This window comes from Boleophthalmus pectinirostris, unplaced genomic scaffold, assembly GCF_026225935.1.
Source record: "Boleophthalmus pectinirostris isolate CB_2022bp ecotype Guang Dong unplaced genomic scaffold, ASM2622593v1 HiC_scaffold_23, whole genome shotgun sequence".
NCBI lineage: Eukaryota > Metazoa > Chordata > Actinopteri > Gobiiformes > Gobiidae > Boleophthalmus > Boleophthalmus pectinirostris.
In genome coordinates, this window is record NW_026571207.1 from 582660 (window position 1) to 601689 (window position 19030).

Below are 19030 nucleotides of genomic sequence, written 5' to 3' on the forward strand. Positions count from 1 at the left end.
ACCTTCTGGGCCTCGGTCCGGGCCGGTCTGTAGTCCGGGTCCAGACTCAGATAGGTGAGATAGTCCCTGAGCGCCTCCTCTGGTCGACCGAGGGACAACAGCACCTGAGCCTTACGCATGTGACCCTGAAAACACAACCAGTACTTTTACTACTACTGCTACTACTACTACTACTACTGTTACTGCAGTACTGTATTTGGTGGTAGTACCTTGGCCCACTTGGGTCTGAGGTTCAGGGCCGTGCAGGCGTCGCTCAGGGCCTGGTCCAGACGCTTCAGCGCCGACAGGATCAGAGAACGATTAGAGAAGAGCAGATGATCCAGAGGAGCTGCAAGAAGAACCAGGGTCAGACCAAGACCGGACCAGGACTAAACTGAGACTGACTAAACTGAGACGGACCAGGACTAAACTGAGACCGGACCAGGACTAAACTGAGACCGGACCAGGACTAAACTGAGACCAGACCAGGACTAAACTGAGACCAGAGACTAAACCAGGACTAAACTGAGACTAGACCAGGACTAAACTGAGACCGGACCAGGACTAAACTGAGACCGGACCAGGACTAAACTGAGACCAGACCAGAACTAGAGACCAGACCAGGACTAAAACTGAGACCGGACCAGGACTAAACTGAGACTAGACCAGGACTACACGAGGATTAGACCAGGACTAAACTGAGACCGGACTAAACGACCAGGACTAAACTGAGACCAGACCAGGACTAAACTGAGACCCCAGGACTAAACTGAGACTAGACCAGGACTAAACTGAGACCAGACCAGGACTAAACTGAGACTAGACCAGGACTAAACTGAGACCAGGACTAAACTGAGACCAGACCAGGACTAAACTGAGACCAGACCAGGACTAAACTGAGACCCAGGACTAAACTGAGACTGAGACTAACCAGGACTAAACTGAGACCAGGACGACCAGGACTAAACTGAGACCAGACCAGGACTAAACTGAGACCAGACCAGGACTAAACTGAGACCAGACCAGGACTAAACTGAGACCAGACCAGGACTAAACTGAGACCGGACCAGGACCGACCAGGACTAACTGAGACCGGACCAGGACTAAACTGAGACCAGACCAGGACTAAACTGAGACCAGACCAGGACTAAACTGAGACTAGACCAGGACTAACTGAGACCAGACCAGGACTAAACTGAGACCAGACCAGGACTAAACTGAGACCAGACCAGGACTAAACTGAGACCAGACCAGGACTAAACTGAGACCAGACCAGGACTAAACTGAGACCAGACCAGGACTAAACTGAGACTGAGACCAGACCAGGACTAAACTGAGACCAGACCAGGACTAAACTGAGACCAGGACTAAACTGAGACCTAAACTGAGACCGGACCAGGACTAAACTGAGACCAGACCAGGACTAAACTGAGACACCAGGACTAAACTGAGACCAGGACTAAACTGAGACCAGACCAGGACTAAACTGAGACCGGACCAGGACTAAACTGAGACCGGACCAGGACTAAACTGAGACCGGACCAGGACTAAACTGAGACCGGACCAGGACTAAACTGAGACCGGACCAGGACTAAACTGAGACTAGACCAGGACTAAACTGAGACCGACCAGGACTAGAGACCAGACCAGACTGAGGACTAAACTGAGACCGACCAGGACTAAACTGAGGACCAGGACCAGGACCAGGACTAAACTGAGACCACCAGGACTAAACTGAGACCGACCAGGACTAAACTGAGACCGGACCAGGACTAGACCAGGACTAAACCGAGGATTAGACCAGGACTAAACTGAGACCAGACCAGGACTAAACTGAGACCAGAACCAGAACTTAAACCAGGACTAACCAGGATTAAATCAGGATTAAACCAAGACTAAACGAGGACTAAACCAGTCAATTGATAAAGCAGAAGAAAATGGATGGATGGAATACGTGTCTCTTTAGGACTCGTCTCATTTTGTCTCTTTTCTGTCTCGTGTCTTTTTGTCTCTCGTTCTTTTTGTCTCGTGTCTTTTTGTCTCTCGTCTTTTTGTGTCTCATGTCTTTTTGTCTCTCGTCTCTTTTTGTCTCTCGTCTCTTTGTCTCTTTTTGTCTCTTCTCTTTTTTGTCTCTTGTCTCTTTTTGTCTCGTCTCTTTTTTGTCTCTGCTCTCTTTTTGTCTCGTGTCTTTTTGTCTCTCGTCTCTTTTTGTCTCTTTTAGTTTCGTGTCTTTTTGTCTCTCGTCTCTTTTGTCTCTTTCTCTTTGTCTCTCGTCTCTTTTTCTCTCTCTCGTCTCTTTTGTCTCTCTCGTCTCTTTTGTCTCTCTTTTGTCTCTCTCGTCTCTTTTTGTCTCGTCTCTTTTTCTCGTCTCTTTTTGTCTCTCGTCTTTTTTGTCTCTTGTCTCTTTTTGTCTCTTTTTTTTGTCTCTCGTCTCTTTTTGTCTCGTTTTTTTATCTCGTCTCTTTTTGTCTCTCGTCTCTTTTTGTCTCTCGTGTCTTTTTTTGTCTCGTCTCTTTTTGTCTCTGCGTCTCTTTTGTCTCTTGTCTCTTTTTTTCGTCTCTTTTTTGTCTCTCGTCTTTTTTGTCTCTCGTCTCTTTTTCTCTCTCGTCTCTTTTTTGTCTCGTCTTTTATCTCGTCTCTTTTTTGTCTCTCGTCTCTTTTTGTCTCTCGTCTTGTCTCTTTTGTCTCTTTTTTGTCTCTCGTCTCTTTTTGTCTCTCGTCTCTTTTTTGTCTCTCTCTTTTTGTCTCTCGTCTTTTTTTCTCTTTTTGTCTCTCGTCTCTTTTTTGTCTCGTCTCTTTTTGTCTCTCGTCTTTTTGTCTCTCGTCTCTTTTTGTCTCTCGTCTTTTTGTCTTTTTTTGTCTCTCTCTTCTTTCTGTCTCTTGTCTCGTCTCTTTTTGTCTCTCGTCTCGTCTCTTTTTTTGTCTCTCGTCTCTTTTTGTCTCTCGTCTCTTTTTGTCTCGTTTCTTTTTTTTTGTCTCTCGTCTCTTTTTTTGTGTCTCGTCTCTTTTTTGTCTCTCGTCTCTTTTTGTCTCGTCTCTCGTCTCTTTTTTGTCTCGTCTCTTTTTGTCTCTCGTCTCTTTTGTCTCTCGTCTCTTTTTGTCTCTTTTCTTTCTCGTCTCTTTTTGTCTCTCGTTTCTTTTCTCGTCTCTTTTTGTCTCTCGTCTCTTTTTTGTCTCTCGTCTTTTTTGTCTCTCGTCTCTTTTGTCTCTCGTCTCTTTTTTTTGTCTCTCGTCTCTTTTTGTCTCTCGTCTCTCGTCTTTTTGTCTCTCGTCTCTCTCGTCTTCTGTGTCTCTCGTCTCTTTTTTTCGTCTCTTTTGTCTCTTTTTGTCTCTCGTCTCTTTTGTCTCTCGTCTCTTTTTGTCTCTCGTCTCTTTTTGTCTCTCTCGTCTCTCTTCTTTGTCTCTCGTCTCTTTTTGTCTCGTGTCTTTTTTTGTCTCGTCTTTTTGTCTCTCGTCTTTTTGTCTCTCGTCTTTTTGTCTCTCGTCTTCTTTGTCTCTCGTCTCTTTTTGTCTCTCGTCTCTTTTTTGTCTCTCGTCTTTTTTTGTCTTCGTCTCTTTTTGTCTCTCTCTTTTGTCTCTTTTTTGTCTCTCGTCTCTTTTTGTCTCTCGTTCTCTTTTGTCTCTCTTCTTTGTCTCTCGTCTCTTTTTGTCTCTCGTCTCTTTTTGTCTCTCGTCTCTTTTTGTCTCTCGTCTCTCGTCTCTTTTTGTCTCTCGTCTCTTTTTTTTTGTCTCTCGTCTTTTTATCTCGTCTCTTTTTGTCTCTCGTCTCTTTTTTGTCTCTCGTCTCTTTTTTGTCTCTCGTCTTTTTGTCTTCTTGTCTCTTTCGTCTCTCGTCTCTTTTTGTCTCGTCTCTTTTGTCTCTCTTTTTTGTCTCTCGTCTCTTTTTGTCTCTCGTCTCTTTTCTCTCGTCTCTCGTCTCTTTTTTGTCTCTCGTCTCTCTCTCTTTTTTTGTTCTCTTTTTGTCTCTCGTCTCTTTTTTGTCTCGTCTCTCGTCTCTTTTTTGTCTCTCGTCTCTTTTTGTCTCTCGTCTCTTTTTTGTCTCTCGTCTCTTTTTGTCTCTCGTCTCTTTTCGTCTCGTCTCTTTTTGTCTCTCATCTCTTTTTGTCTCTCGTCTCTTTTTTGTCTCTTTTTGTCTCTTTTGTCTCTCGTCTCTCGTCTCTTTTTGTCTCTCGTCGTCTCTTTTTTTTGTCTCTCGTCTCTTTTTTGTCTCTCGTCTCTTTTTGTCTCTCTCTCGTCTCTCTTTTTTGTCTCTCGTCTCTCTCTCTTTTTGTCTCTCGTCTCTTTTTGTCTCTCTCTTTTTTGTCTCTCGTCTCTTTTTGTCTCGTCTCTTTTTGTCTCTCGTCTCTTTTTGTCTCGTCTCTTTTTGTCTCTCGTCTCTTTTTGTCTCTCGTCTCTTTTTTGTCTCTCGTCTCTTTTTTGTCTCTCGTCTCTTTTTGTCTCTCGTCTCTTTTTGTCTCTCGTCTCTTTTTGTCTCTCGTCTCTCGTCTTTTTCTCGTCTCTCTCGTCTCTTTTTTGTCTCTCGTCTCTTTTTTGTCTCTCGTCTCTCTTTTTGTCTCTCGTCTCTCGTCTTTTTTCTCGTCTCTCGTCTCTTTTTGTCTCTCGTCTCTTTTTCTCGTCTCTTTTTGTCTCTCGTTCTTTTTGTCTCTCGTCTCTGTCTCTTTTTGTCTCTCGTCTCTTTTTGTCTCTCGTCTCTTTTTTTTGTCTCTCTCTCGTCTCTTTTTTGTCTCTCGTCTCTTTTTTGTCTCTCGTCTCTCGTCTTTTTGTCTCTCGTCTCTTTTTGTCTCTCGTCTCTTCGTCTCTTTTTTGTCTCTCTCTCTCGTCTCTTTTGTCTCTCGTCTCTTTTGTCGTCTCTCTTTTTGTCTCTCGTTCTTTTTGTCTCTTCGTCTCTTTTTGTCTCTCTCTTTTGTCTCTCGTCTTTTTTCTCGTCTCTTTTTGTCTCTTTTCTCTCTTTTTGTCTCTCGTCTCTTTTTTGTCTCTCGTCTCTTTTTGTCTCTCGTCTCTTTTTTGTCTCTCGTCTCTTTTTTGTCTCTCGTCTCTTTTTGTCTCTCGTCTCTTTTTTGTCTCTCGTCTCTTTTTTGTCTCTCGTCTCTTTTTTGTCTCTCGTCTCTTTTTGTCTCTCGTCTCTTTTTAGTCTCTCGTCTCTTTTTGTCTCTCGTCTCTTTTTTGTCTCTCGTCTCGTCTCTTTTTTGTCTCTCGTCTCTTTTTGTCTCTCGTCTCTCGTCTTTTTTTGTCTCTCGTCTCTTTTTGTCTCTCGTCTCTTTTTTGTCTCTCGTCTCTCGTCTCTTTTTTGTCTCTCGTCTCTTTTTGTCTCTCGTCTCTCTCTCTTTTTTGTCTCTCTCTGTCTCTTTTTTTTGTCTCTCGTCTCTTTTTTTTCGTCTCTCTCTCGTCTCTTTTTTGTCTCTCATCTCTTTTTGTCTCTCGTCTCTTTTCGTCTCTCGTCTCTTTTTCTCTCGTCTCTCTCGTCTCTTTTTGTCTCTCGTCTCTTTTTTGTCTCTCGTCTTTTTGTCTCTTTTTGTCTCTCGTCTCTTTTTGTCTCTCGTCTCTTTTTGTCTCTCGTCTCTTTTTTTTGTCTCTCGTCTCTTTTTTGTCTCTCGTCTCTTTTTGTCTCTCTCTTTTTTCTCGTCTCTTTTTTGTCTCTCGTCTCTTTTTGTCTCTCGTCTCTTTTTTGTCTCTCGTCTCTTTTTGTCTCTCGTCTCTTTTCGTCTCGTCTTTTTTTGTCTCTCGTCTCTTTTTTGTCTCTCGTCTCTCTTTTTTGTCTCTCGTCTCTTTTTTGTCTCTCGTCTCTTTTTGTCTCTGTCTCTCGTCTCTTTTTCGTCTCTTTTTGTCTCTCTCTCTTTTTGTCTCTCTCTCGTCTCTTTTTTGTCTCTCGTCTCTTTTTTGTCTCTCGTCTCTTTTTTGTCTCTCGTCTCTTTTTGTCTCTCGTCTCTTTTTCTCTCGTCTCTTTTTTGTCTCTCGTCTCTTTTTGTCTCTCGTCTCTCTTTTTTGTCTCTCGTCTCTTTTTTGTCTCTCGTCTCTTTTTGTCTCTCGTCTCTTTTTTGTCTCTCGTCTCTTTTTGTCTCTCGTCTCTTTATCTCGTCTCTTTTTGTCTCTCGTCTCTTTTTGTCTCTCGTCTCTTTTTGTCTCTCGTCTCTTTTTGTCTCTCGTCTCTTTTTTGTCTCTCGTCTCTTTTTGTCTCTCGTCTCGTCTCTTTTTGTCTCTCGTCTCTTTTTTGTCTCTCGTCTCTTTTTGTCTCTCGTCTCTTTTTTGTCTCTTCTCTCTTGTCTCTCGTCTCTTTTTTGTCTCTCGTCTCTTTTTGTCTCTCGTCTCTTTTTGTCTCTCGTCTCTTTTTTGTCTCTCGTCTCTTTTTGTCTCTCGTCTCTTTTTGTCTCTCGTCTCTGGGTGTGAGTTACATAAAGGCCCAAATGTAAAACTGGATCAGGTTCAACGTTATGAAAGACGTTATAAAACCAGGAGGACGTCGGGTCACCTCCCGTTTCATAACCGCAAACCCACACTGATGTCCAAGTGTGTCAGATGCCCTCCCAGAGTCTCAGATCTAGGTCAAATCCAGGTTCAAACAAGGACTAAACCAGGTCTAAAACAGGATTACATCAAGACCTAAACAAGGACTAAACCAGGATTTAAACCAGCATCTAAAACAAGATCTAAACCAGGACTAAACCAGGATCTTAAACAGGTCTAAAGCGGGACTAAACAAGGTCTAAACCAGGTTCTAAACCGGGTCTAAACCAGGACTACAACAAGACCTAAACCAGGACCGAACCAGGACTGAACCAGGATCCAAAACAGGTCTAATCCAGAACTAAACAAGGACCAAACAGGCACTATTTATTTATCAATATATGGACTAAAGCAGGTCTAAACCAGGATTTAAACCAGCATCTAAAACAGGTCTAAAGCAGGACTAAACCAGGACCAAACAAGACCTAAACAAGGTCTAAACCAGGTCTAAACCAGGATTTAAACCAGGATCTAAAAGAGGTCCAGGTCAGGAATAAACAAGGACCATTTATGTATCTATATATGGACTAAACCAGGTCTAAACCAGGTCTAAACCAGGACAAAACCAGGTGTAAACCAGGTCTAAAACCAGGACTAAACCAGGACTAAACCAGTTCTAAAACCAGGTCTAAACCAGGACTAAACCAGGATTAAACCAGGTCTAAACCAGGACAAAACCAGGTGTAAACCAGGTCTAAAACCAGGACTAAACCAGTTCTAAAACCAGGTCTAAACTGGTCTAAACCAGGTCTAAACCAGGACTAAAACCAGTTCTAAAACCAGAACTAAACCAGGACTAAACCAGTTCTAAAACCAGGTCTAAACTGGTCTAAACCAGGACTAAAACCAGTTCTAAAACCAGAACTAAACCAGGACAAAACCAGGTCTAAACCAGGTCTAAACCAGGACAAAACCAGGATTAAACCAGGACTAAAACAGTTCTAAACCAGGACAAAACCAGGTCTAAACCAGTTCTAAAACCAGGTCTAAACCAGGTCTAAAACCAGAACTAAAACCAGAACTAAACCAGGTCTAAACCAGGTCTAAACCAGGTCTAAACGCGGCCCTGAAGTTACGTAAAAGTGAGACATTGATAATATTTCGTTCTGGAAGTTACGTGTTTCTGTTACGTCACTCCTCTTTCTCTCTCTCTTGTTTTCTCTCTCTCTTGTTTTTTTTTTTTTTTTTAATCTCGTTTTCTTTTTCCTCCTTTTTTCCCACCTTTCTCTCTCTCTCTCTCTCTGTCTTTTTTTTTTTTTTTTCCCCTCTCTCCTCCCCTTGACCCACATGTGGCTGAATAATTGTCCGACATTACACAATGATAGAGAGAGAGAGAGAGAGAGGGATTAGGGAAAGAGAGAAAGAGAGAAAAAGAGAAAGAGAGAGAGAGGAGGAGGAGGAGAGGTAGTTACGTGATTAGAAATGCCTGCTCCACTGGCCCAGCCTACATAAGCCTGTTACCCAACACAGAGAGAAGAGAGAGAGAGAAAGAAGAGGAGAGAGAAAGAGAGAGAGAGAGAGAGAGAGAGAGCGGTGTCCCAGAATGCAACAGGAATGCGGCGGTGTCGTTGTCGTCGTCGTCGTCGTCGTCGTAACTCGGGACATTATAAATATGATTATGCAAAGCGAGTGTCCTGGTTTAGAGTCTAATCTTAGCCCCGAAGCGCTCGTCTCCTCTCCTCGGCGATTAATCGAAAACGAGAAAAAAAACGAGAAACGAGACGGAAAAAAAAAACCAGAACGAGAAAAATTTTAAACTTTGGATTCGTAAAAATGTAAAAAAAAAAAAAAAAAAAACGAATAAAAAATGTCTGTGGAAGAGGATCGAAAAGCAAAAGATTTATGCTCAAAGAATCAAGGACTAAACCAGGACTAAACCAGGACTAAACAAGGACTAAACCAGGACTAAACCAGGACTAAAACAAGGACTAAACCAGGACTAAACAAGGACTAAACCAGGACTAAAACCAGGACTAAACCAGGACTAAACCAGGACTAAACCAGGACTAAACCAGGACTAAAACCAGGACTAAACCAGGACTAAACCAAGGACTAAACCAGGACTAAACCAGGACTAAAACAAGGACTAAAACCAGGACTAAACCAGGACTAAACAAGGACTAAACCAGGACTAAAGGACTAAACAGGACTAAATAAACCAGGTCTAAACCAGGACTAAACCAGGACTAAACCAGGATTAAAACCTGGACTAAACAAGGACTAAACCAGGACTAAACAAGGACTAAACCAGGTCTAAACCAGGATTAAAACAAGAACTAAACCAGGACTAAGCCAGGACTAAACCAGGACTAAACAAGGACTAAACCAAGACTAAACCAGGTCTAAACCAGGATTACAAGAAGGACTAAACCAGAACTGAACCACGACTAAACCAGGACCAAGACTTCTAAAGCAGGACTAAACAAGCACTATTTATACATCCAGTGTGTCAGTGTGTGTCTAGGTCTAAACCAGGTCTAAACCAGGTCTAAACCAGATCTAAACCAGGTCTAAACCAGGTCAAAACCTGGTCAAAACCAGGTCTAAGCCAGAATTTAAAACAGGATCTAAACCAGGTTTACAACAAGGACTAAACCAAAGGTTGCATGCCATAACAAACCAATCTGTACCAGGAACTAAACCAGGACTAAAGCAGGACTAAAGCAATACTAAACCACATCTTAACCGAGAATTAAAAAGAACTAAACCAGGACTAAAGGAGGTCTTAACCAGGTCTTAATTAAACCAGAATTCAAGCACAACTGAACAAGGTCTGGCAATAACAAACCAGGTCTTTAACGGGAACTAAACCAGGACTAAACAAAAATACTAAACTAGGACTAACCAGGACTTAAAGAGGGTTAAACCAGGACTAAACCAGGACTAAACCAGAATCAAAACAAGATTCAAGCACAACTGAACAAAGTCTGGCAATAAGAAACAAGGACTAAACCAGGACTAAACCAGGACTAAACCAAGAACTGTAAAGAACTAAACCAGGACTAAACCAGGGACTAGTTTTTGAACTTTGTGCCAGTTTTTGTTTCATGTGAACAGAAAAACTGAGTAACAACATACACTCTTAAATAAATTCTCTAAAACTTGCATAAAAGTGAAGATAAAGTGAAGTAAAGTGAAGTTAAAGTGAAGATAAACTGAATTAAAAGTGAAGTAAAAGTGAATTAAAAGTGAAGATAAACTGAAGTAAAAGTGAAGTAAAAGTGAATTAAAAGTGAAGATAAACTGAATTAAAAGTGAAGTAAACGTGAATTAAAAGTGAAGTAAAAGTGAAGATAAACTGAAGTAAAAGTGAATTAAAAAGTGAATTAAAAGTGAAGATAAACTGAATTAAAAGTGAAGTAAACGTGAATTAAAAGTGAAGATAAACTGAAGTAAAAGTGACTTAAAAGTGAATTAAAAATGAATTAAAAGTGAAGATAAACTGAATTAAAAGTGAAGTAAACGTGAATTAAAAGTGAAGTAAAAGTGAAGTAAAAGTGAAGTAAAAGTGAATTAAAAGTGAATTAAAAGTGAAGATAATCGTTCTTACTGATGGCGATGGCCTGGTCGTACTTGTGGAGCGCCTCCTCGACCCTCCGCTCCACGTACAGGGCGCTCCCCTCCCGCCGCAGCCGCACCGCCCGCTCTCTGCCCGGGTACAGTTTGGACAGGAGCCCCGACAGCACCACGTTCACCCGGTACCCGTCGGCGGCGCCGGCTCCGTCGCGTCGGCACACGGCGCACCGCAGGGGGCGCTCTCTCTCCAGACACCTCTTACAGAAACAGTGTCCGCACGCCAGGGTCACCGGCTCGAACAGGAAGCCCAGGCACAGCGGGCACGACACGTCCAACGCCTCCACGCCGCCGCCGCCGCCGCACGACCGCTCCGAGTCCAACAACGCCAACGAGGACCTGGACGTGTGCTCCTGAGAACAACACACGAGGACGGAGACGATTTAGAGCTCGAGTCTCCAACACTTTTCCTCCACTGACAAAAACGCTCCAGAGCTGCGAAGTTTTAACCAAACTGGAGCCACGAGGTCAAGAAACAGAAAACACGAAACCAGGAGAATCAAACTCAAACTCACAGAGGCTAAAATTAAAAACTAAGGCACTACTGTATTATCTGGGCTATTAGACGCGCTCTTAAAGGTTGTATAGAGGATTTTTTAAGGGAAGAGAAATACAGCGACAGTCCTTTTTCAAATGTTGTGCATGTGTGACACCACCTTCCTCAGAAGAAACACCTCCTCCCACTTCTTTACTCTAGAAATCACATTTGTTTACCTCCAGTGTGCGTTCAGAATTACTGTTGAAGTGACCTGCCTAGAAATATTTTAGCGACCGACGCTTCAGTTTTTAGACCCTTCGTCCGCTTCAGTCGCGCCGTCGCTGGAAGGAATCTCCAAGAATCACCTCAGTTTGTCTTCGCTCCTTTTCGTCTTCTCTTCTTCTTCTTTCAGCGACCTCAAAAACGGACTTTCTTTGGTGGCGAACTGGTCGTGGATTCTCGTCCGCCATCGCGACAAACTTTGTGCGAACTGCGACGAAGCGACGGTTTGAAAAAGCCTCTAAGAACCGCCGCATAAACCACGTAATCCCAGCGCGTCGGCGAGTCACTTACACTAGAAATGTAGGGAGTTTGATCGACAACCTAACAGCCAATAGATAAAGAGGGAGCCTCGTTGTCTATTGGCTGATGTTTATCTGGCCTCACTACGTCCACAGTTGATAGATTTTCATTCTTTTTTTTTTTTTTGGTCATCATAATTACAAGGCTGCTGCGTCTCTGTAATGGTATTTTAAACTTTCACTAACAATTTGAAACTAAAAAAAAAATCCTCCATACAACCTTTAAGCCTCCAAGCCACAATCCAGAGCGCCCCATACACGAATCCACCCGGGTGTCCCAGTACGACTTCAGTAAACTACAAAGCCGCAACCACCCGCAGAACACGCAAACACACAAACACACACGGAGCAGACGGCGACCGCACAGAGAAACACACCCACAGACACACTCATCACTCCACGCCGACGAGGAACGGAACGGAGGAACGAACCGAAAAAGCGACGAGTGGAATGTGCCGCTTCTAGACACGACTGAACAACTGAGTCACTGCAAAAACGCCGACAATCCGTTGGTCCCAGACACACCCTCCCTACACGCCACAACTGAACAAAGCCCAGAGTCACCGTGAACGAACAAACAAACAAAACCACTCACACATCACACTGTTGGGTTTCATTTAAAGTCCCACGCCGTTTATTTGTGAAAAAAGTTCAAAAACTGACCATTTAATGACAGTGCGTCTTATAATCCAGAGCTTAAAACAGTGCGGGAAAAAAGGTAAGTCGTGGGCCAAACTAAATATTTATTATTTATTATTATAAAAATCTCAACAACATCTACATATTTTCTCTTCTTTCAAGATATTTAATGTTAAAACTTTTCTTATTCAAATAAAAGTTTAATAATAGTTTTGCTTAAACATTGAATCCAGAACAAACAGAATATAAAATAATAACAACACTTTTAATAAATATTGTCTCTATAGTCGATGGGCAGCTCTAATACAGATTTGATAAGATCTCGCGGGCCAAATATTATTATATCGCGGGCCATATTTGGCCCCGGGCCTGGGTTTGACATGTCTGATCTAGACGGTTTACAAGAACCTCGGAAGTTGTAGACCACACACCGACCAATCAGAGAAGAGACAGACATTCTGTGTTGGCAACGATTCCCGAGATCGAGGATTTAAAGTCGGAACAAAGAGAATGTTTGGTGAATTTGAAAGACGTTTTTATTCTTCTTCCTACAGGATTTGGAGCTTTACAAACGTCACGACCAAACAGCAGCGATTGGTTCAATAAAAAAAAGAGTCACACGGTTTCCACCAAGTGAAACCGGCTCATGAATCAGGCAAACGAATTTGGCCACAAAAAATTTTGATGATTATAAGAAAAATGATGAAACTTTGGGTCCAGTTAGACGCCGAAAAAACAACGGTACAACGGTAATGAGCCAGAAGAAAACCAGGACTACACCAGGACTAAATCAGGTCTAAACCAGGATTAAACCAGGTCTAAACCAGGTCTAAACCAGGACTAAACCAAGGACTAAACCAGGACTAAACCAGGAACTAAAACCAGGTCTAAACCAGGACTAAACCAGGACTAAACCAGGTCTAAACCAGGACTAAACCAGGACTAAACCAGGACTAAACCAGGACTAAACCAGGACTAAACCAGGTCTAAACCAGGACTAAACCAGGACTAAAACCAGGACTAAACCAGGACTAAACCAGGTCCTAAACCAGGACTAAACCAGGACTAAACCAGGACTAAACCAGGACTAAACCAGGACTAAACCAGGACTAAACCAGGTCTAAACCAGGACTAAACCAGGACTAAACCAGGTCTAAACCAGGTCTAAACCAGGTCTAAACCAGGACTAAACCAGGTCTAAACCAGGACTGAAACCAGGACTGAACCAGGTCTAAACCAGGTCTAAACCAGGACTAAACCAGGTCTAAACTAGGACTAAACCAGGTCTAAACCAGGTCTAAACCAGGACTAAACCAGGTCTAAACCAGGTCTAAACCAGGATTAAACCAGGACTGAACCAGGACTAAACCAGGTCTAAACCAGGACTAAACCAGGAAAACCAGGACTAAACCAGGACTAAACCAGGTCTAAACCAGGACTAAACCAAGACTAAACCAGGTCTAAACCAGGACTAAACCAGACTAAACCAGGACTAAACCAGGACTAAACCAGGTCTAAACCAGGACTAAACCAGGACTAAACCAAAAAAACTAAACCAGAATTATACCAGGATTCTAGCACAACTGACCAAGGTCTAATAATAACAAACCAGGTTTTTACCAAGAACTAAACCAGGTCTAAACCAGGACTAAACCAGGTACTAATCTGTGTGTCAGATGCCCTCCCGTCCTTCTGTGTTCCTGTAGTGTCAGACTGAGGTGGGGGCAGGTCACAAACAAAACAAAACAAAAAAAGAAAAAGGAAAGAAGTAAATCATTTGAACAGAGGAGTAAATGTGTAAAAGATAAAACGACCTACATTTGTTTTGTTTTTTTGGGTCAAGTTTTATGACTGTTGATTTTATTGCTGCCATTATCTTTTTGTATTTGTATTTTATTTTATTTTATTGTATTTTTGTGTACGTGGGTTTAGATTATGATTTGTATAGATTTTTTTTTTTCTTAGACCTTGTGTTGTTGTGTTGTTGTGTTGGAAAAACTTCTTTGTGTTTGACTTTTGGAGATGACGTCATCACGTTGTATAAACTAAAAATAAATTATGTAAATGAGCGACTGTGTCAATCAACTACAACAACAACAGTTTATATTACATGACCTGGTTTAGTCCTGGTTTAGACCTGGTTTAGACTTGGTTTAGACCTGGTTTAGACCTGGTTTAGTCCTGGTTTAGTGTATTAGTATTTAGTGTAGTCTTGCTTCAGGAGTATAGCTTTGGGTTATATTGTTGTATTTTTAGGTTATATTGTTGTATTTTTAGGTTATATTGTTGTATTTTTAGTTATATTGTTGTATTTTTAGGTTATATTGTTGTACTTTTAGATTATATTGTTGTATTTTTACGTTATATTGTTGTATTTTTATGTTATATTGTTGTATTTTTAGATTATATTGTTGTATTTTTATTGTTGTATTTTTTGTTATATTGTTGTATTTTTAGGTTTTATTGTTGCATTTTTAGGTTATATTGTTGTACTTTTAGATTATATTGTTGTATTTTTACGTTATATTGTTGTATTTTTAGATTATATTGTTTGTATTTTTAGTTATATTGTTGTATTTTAGTTATATTGTTGTTATATTGTTGTATTTTTAGATTATTGTTTTTTATTTTATTGTATTGTTGTATTTTTAGGTTATATTGTTTGTATTTTTTAGTTATATCGTTATTTTTATTATATGTTTATTTTTAGTTATATTTTGTATTTTTAGTTATATTGTTGTATTTTTATTATTTGTTGTATTTTTATTTTGTTGTATTTTTACGTTATATTGTTGTACTTTTAGGTTATATTGTTGTATTTTTAGATTATATTGTTGTATTTTTAGGTTATATTGTTGTATTTTTAGGTTATATTGTTGTATTTTTAGATTATATTGTTGTATTTTTAGATTATATTGTTGTATTTTTAGATTATATTGTTGTATTTTTAGTTATATTGTTGTATTTTTAGATTATATTGTTGTATTTTTATGTTATATTGTTGTATTTTTAGATTATATCGTTGTATTTTTACATTATAAAGAGTTTGTTTTTGAGGAGGGAACAGAGTTAGATCACGTCTTAAATCCGACAAGAGTCCGGTTTTGCGCAATTTGATATGATACATAACTCGATACATACTTGATACATAACCTCGATACGATACATACTTGATACATAAGCCACAATACGATACATAACTCGATACATAACCCCGATACGATACATAACTCCATACATAACCCACGATACGATACATAACTCGATACATAACATACGATACTCCATACATAAGCCACGATACGATACATAACTCGATTCATAACACCGATACGATACATAACTCGATACGATACATAACTCCATACATAACCCCAATACGATACATAACTCGATACATGACCCCGATACGATACATAACTCGATACATAACCCCGATACGATACATAACTCGATACATAAGCCACGATACGATACATAACTCGATTCATAACACCGATACGATACATAACTCGATACGATACATAACTCCATACATAAGCCACGATACGATACAAAACTCAATACTTAAGCCACAATACGATACATAACTCGATACATAAGCCATGATACGATACATAACTCCATACATAACCCCGATATGATACATAACTCGATACATAACCCCGATACGATACATAACTCGATACATGACCCCGATACGATACATAACTCGATACATACCCACGATACGATACATAACTCCATACATAAGCCCGATACGATACATAACTCCATACATAACCCGATACGATACATAACTCCGATACATAACCCCGATACGATACATAACTCGATACATAACCCCGATACGATACATAACTCGATACATAACCCCGATACAATACATAACTCGATACATAAGCCACAACACGATACATAAGTCATGATACGATACATAACTCGATACATAACCCCGATACGATACGTAACTCCATACATAACCCCGATACGATACATAACTCAATACATAAGTCACGATACGATACATATCTCGATACATAAGCCACAACACGATACATAAGTCATGATACGATACATAACTCGATACATAACACCGATACGATACATAACTCGATACATAAGACACGATATGATACATAACTCAATACATAACCCCGATACGATACACAAGTTCATACATAAGCCACAATACGATACATAAGCCACGATACGTAACATATCTCGATTCAGTGAGCTTTTCTTTCCGATACAATATCTCAAATCGATTCGATACGGCGCGCGTGACACTTAAAAGTCTTGGTTAAACCACTTCTTCTTGCGCAAAGTTCAAACAACGAAACACAAACATTTTAATTCCCAAAACAGTGAAAAAGTCAAACGCGTTAAGATGACGTGAGTTAAGAAAGACAGCACCCCCCCTCCTCTTCCTCCCTCCTCCCTCCTCTTCCTCACCTGTCTCCGGATGCCGTCCACCAGACAGTCTATGAGCCGGTCCAGGTGCGCGGGCCTCAGCCTCTCCACCTCCGCGGCGCTCCGGTACACGCGGAACGCTTCGGCGAACTTCCCGGCGAAGGCGAGCGCGTCCGCCCGCCTCACCATCAGCTCCTGGCGGCTGCGCGCGTCCCGGGCCCCCGCCGCCTGGCACTCGTAGATCTCCGCCGCCAGGTCGAAGTTGTGCGCCCGGAAAGCCTCGGAGGCGAGCTGCAGCATCATCGCGCTCTCCGACTCCATCTCCGATCCAAAAAAAACTAAACAAAAAAAAACCCAAAACAAAAAAACCCCAAAAAAATCTACACTTGAGAATCACAAACACGTGCGCGCGTCTTTACGTCCAGCATGGTAACGCTCCGAGCCTTGTTGCGTAAAGGTCAGACCCAGTTTAGACCCGGTTCCGTCTGGGTTCAGTCCTTCAACGTTGTATCCTTCTGTGGTCCGGGTTTAGTCTTGGTTTAGTCTTGGTTTAGTCCTGGTTTAGTCCTGGTTTAGTCCTGGTTTAGATCTGGTTCCGTCCTTGTTGCGTAAAATCTTAGTCCCAGTTTAGTCCTGGTTCCGTCCACTTTTAGTCCTGGTTCAGTCTGGATTCAGTCCTTTAACGCTGTATCCTTCTTTAGTCCTGGTTTAGACCTGGTTTAGACCTGGTTTAGTCTTGGTTTACACCTGGTCTAGTCCTGGTTCAGGTCTGTCTCTCCTTGTTGCGTAAATGTTAGACCCGGTTCCGTCTGGATCCGGGTCTTTAACGCTGTATCCTTCTTTAGTCCGGGTCTAGTCCTGGTTCAGTCTTGATTCAGACCTGGTTCAGTCCTGGTTTAGTCCTGGTTTGCACCTGGTTCAGTCCTGGTTCAGTCCTGGTTCAGTTCTGTCTCTCCTTGTTGCGTAAATGTTAGTCCCAGTTTAGTCCCGGTTCCGTCTGGATTCAGTCCTTTCACGCTGGATCCTTCTGTAGTCCGGGTTTAGTCCTGGTTTAGATCTGGTTCAGACCTGGTTCTGTCTCGTATGAACCAAAAAAAACCCAAATCCATGTACGTGCGTCCCCGGTGCGCTCCTCGAAGCTGCGCGGACGCCTTCTGAATGAGACCGCGGCGACGGGGAAAAAAACACACACAAAAAAAAAGTTACGTAAAATGCGAGTCATGTGACCTGCGTGCGCGGCTCTGATTGGTCGCCGGGGGACGCGGTTACAAAACGCGGAGACACGTAACAGTCCGGGGAGTAGGGCAGCGCGCAGAGTCTGACCCAGAGAGCGCGCGCCGTAAACAGAGGCGAGGCCGGGACACGAGGGGGGGAGGGGGGAGGGGTTGGCCCACTGCGGCACACGAGCCCGATCTGGGTCAAACCCGAGCCGAGTCGAGTCGAGTCGAGTCAAGTCGAGTCTGACAAGTTTTTCTTTCACACAGAAACACAAAACTAAATATAGAGCAGTTTTCATAACAGAGCGGTTACGTGCACATGACCAGATTCTAGGACGCGCTCTGAGACCTGGACCTGGTTTAGTCCTGGTTTAGACTGGTTTAGACTGGTTTAGACCTGGTTTAGTACAGGTTTAGTACAGGTTAGACTGGTTTAGGGTTTACCTGGTTTAGACCTGGTTTAGTACAGTTTAGACTGGTTTAGAACTGGTTTAGTCCTGTTTTAGACCTGGTTTAGAATGTTTAGACAGTGGTTTAGACAGGTTTAGACCTGGTTTTAGAACTGGTTTAGGTTTAGACCTGGTTTAGATGGTTTAGACCTGGTTTAGACCTGGTTTAGACCTGGTTTAGAACTGGTTTAGTACAGGTTTAGACCTGGTTTAGACCTGGTTTAGTACAGGTTTAGACCTGGTTTAGACCTGGTTTAGACCTGGTTTAGTCCTGGTTTAGACCTGGTTTAGTCCGGGTTTAGACCTGGTTTAGTCCTGGTTTAGACCTGGTTTAGATCTTCTATAGTCCTGGTTCAATCCTGGTTTAGTCCTGGTACAGTCTAAGTATCAGCCATAGATTTGGTTTAGTCCTAAATTTGGTTCTGGTTTAGATCTGGTTTAGTCGTGGATCAGTCCTGCATTGGTCTTGGTTTAGTCCTGGTATAGTCCAAATATTTGCTGTAGATCTGGTTTAGTCCTGCTTTAGTCCTGATTTAGACCTTTATTTAGTCTAAGTTTAGACCTATCTTAGTCCAGGTTTAGTCCTGGTTTAGACCTGTTGTAATCCTTTTACAGCTCACATGACTGTCCCAAGACTAAAGCAGGTCTAAAGCCAAAGCCAGGACTTTAACCGGTCTAAAGCAAGGCTAAATCTGGACTAAAACCAGGACTAAATCAGGACTAAACCAGGACTAAACCAAGACTAAAACAAAAACTAAACCAGGACTAAACCAGGACTAAACCAGGTCTAAACCAGGTCTAAACCAGGACTAAACCAGGACTAAACCAGGACTAAACCAGACTAAACCAGGACTAAACCAGGTCTAAAACCAGGACTAAACCAGGACTAAACCAGGACTAAACCAGGTCTAAACCAGGACTCTAAACAGGTTAAAACCAGGTCTAAACCAGGACTAAACCAGGACTAAACCAGGACTAAACCAGGTCTAAACCAGGTCTAAACCAGGACTAAACCAGGTCTAAACCAGGACTCTCCACGTGAAACAAAACCTGTTTCAGAGTGTGCGTGTAAATAAACTCGTTTCTGCTGATTCAGCTCGTTTCCGTGGCGATAAACGAAAAAAAAACAAAAACAAAAAAAAAACGTTATTACATTCTGACATTTGGAGCTGTCGCATCTCCACGGAGACGGGAGAGGAG

The 19030-nt window shown here is 41.9% G+C and overlaps 1 protein-coding gene across 1 annotated transcript in view; it reads right to left on the reverse strand.

The window, feature by feature from the left end:
• LOC110174854 (LON peptidase N-terminal domain and RING finger protein 3-like) overlaps positions 1–17308 on the reverse strand; it is a 32815-nt gene extending 15507 nt beyond the window's left edge. Inside the window, exons 1-4 of the mRNA XM_020940964.2 lie at positions 16207–17308; positions 10031–10406; positions 210–328; positions 3–125 (exon numbers count right to left, since the gene is read on the reverse strand). Of these exons, the coding sequence (XP_020796623.2) occupies positions 3–125; positions 210–328; positions 10031–10406; positions 16207–16485 (897 nt within the window). The 5' untranslated portion in view covers positions 16486–17308. The remainder of the gene's footprint in view (positions 1–2; positions 126–209; positions 329–10030; positions 10407–16206) is intronic.
• Between the last annotated feature and the right edge of the window lie 1722 nt (positions 17309–19030).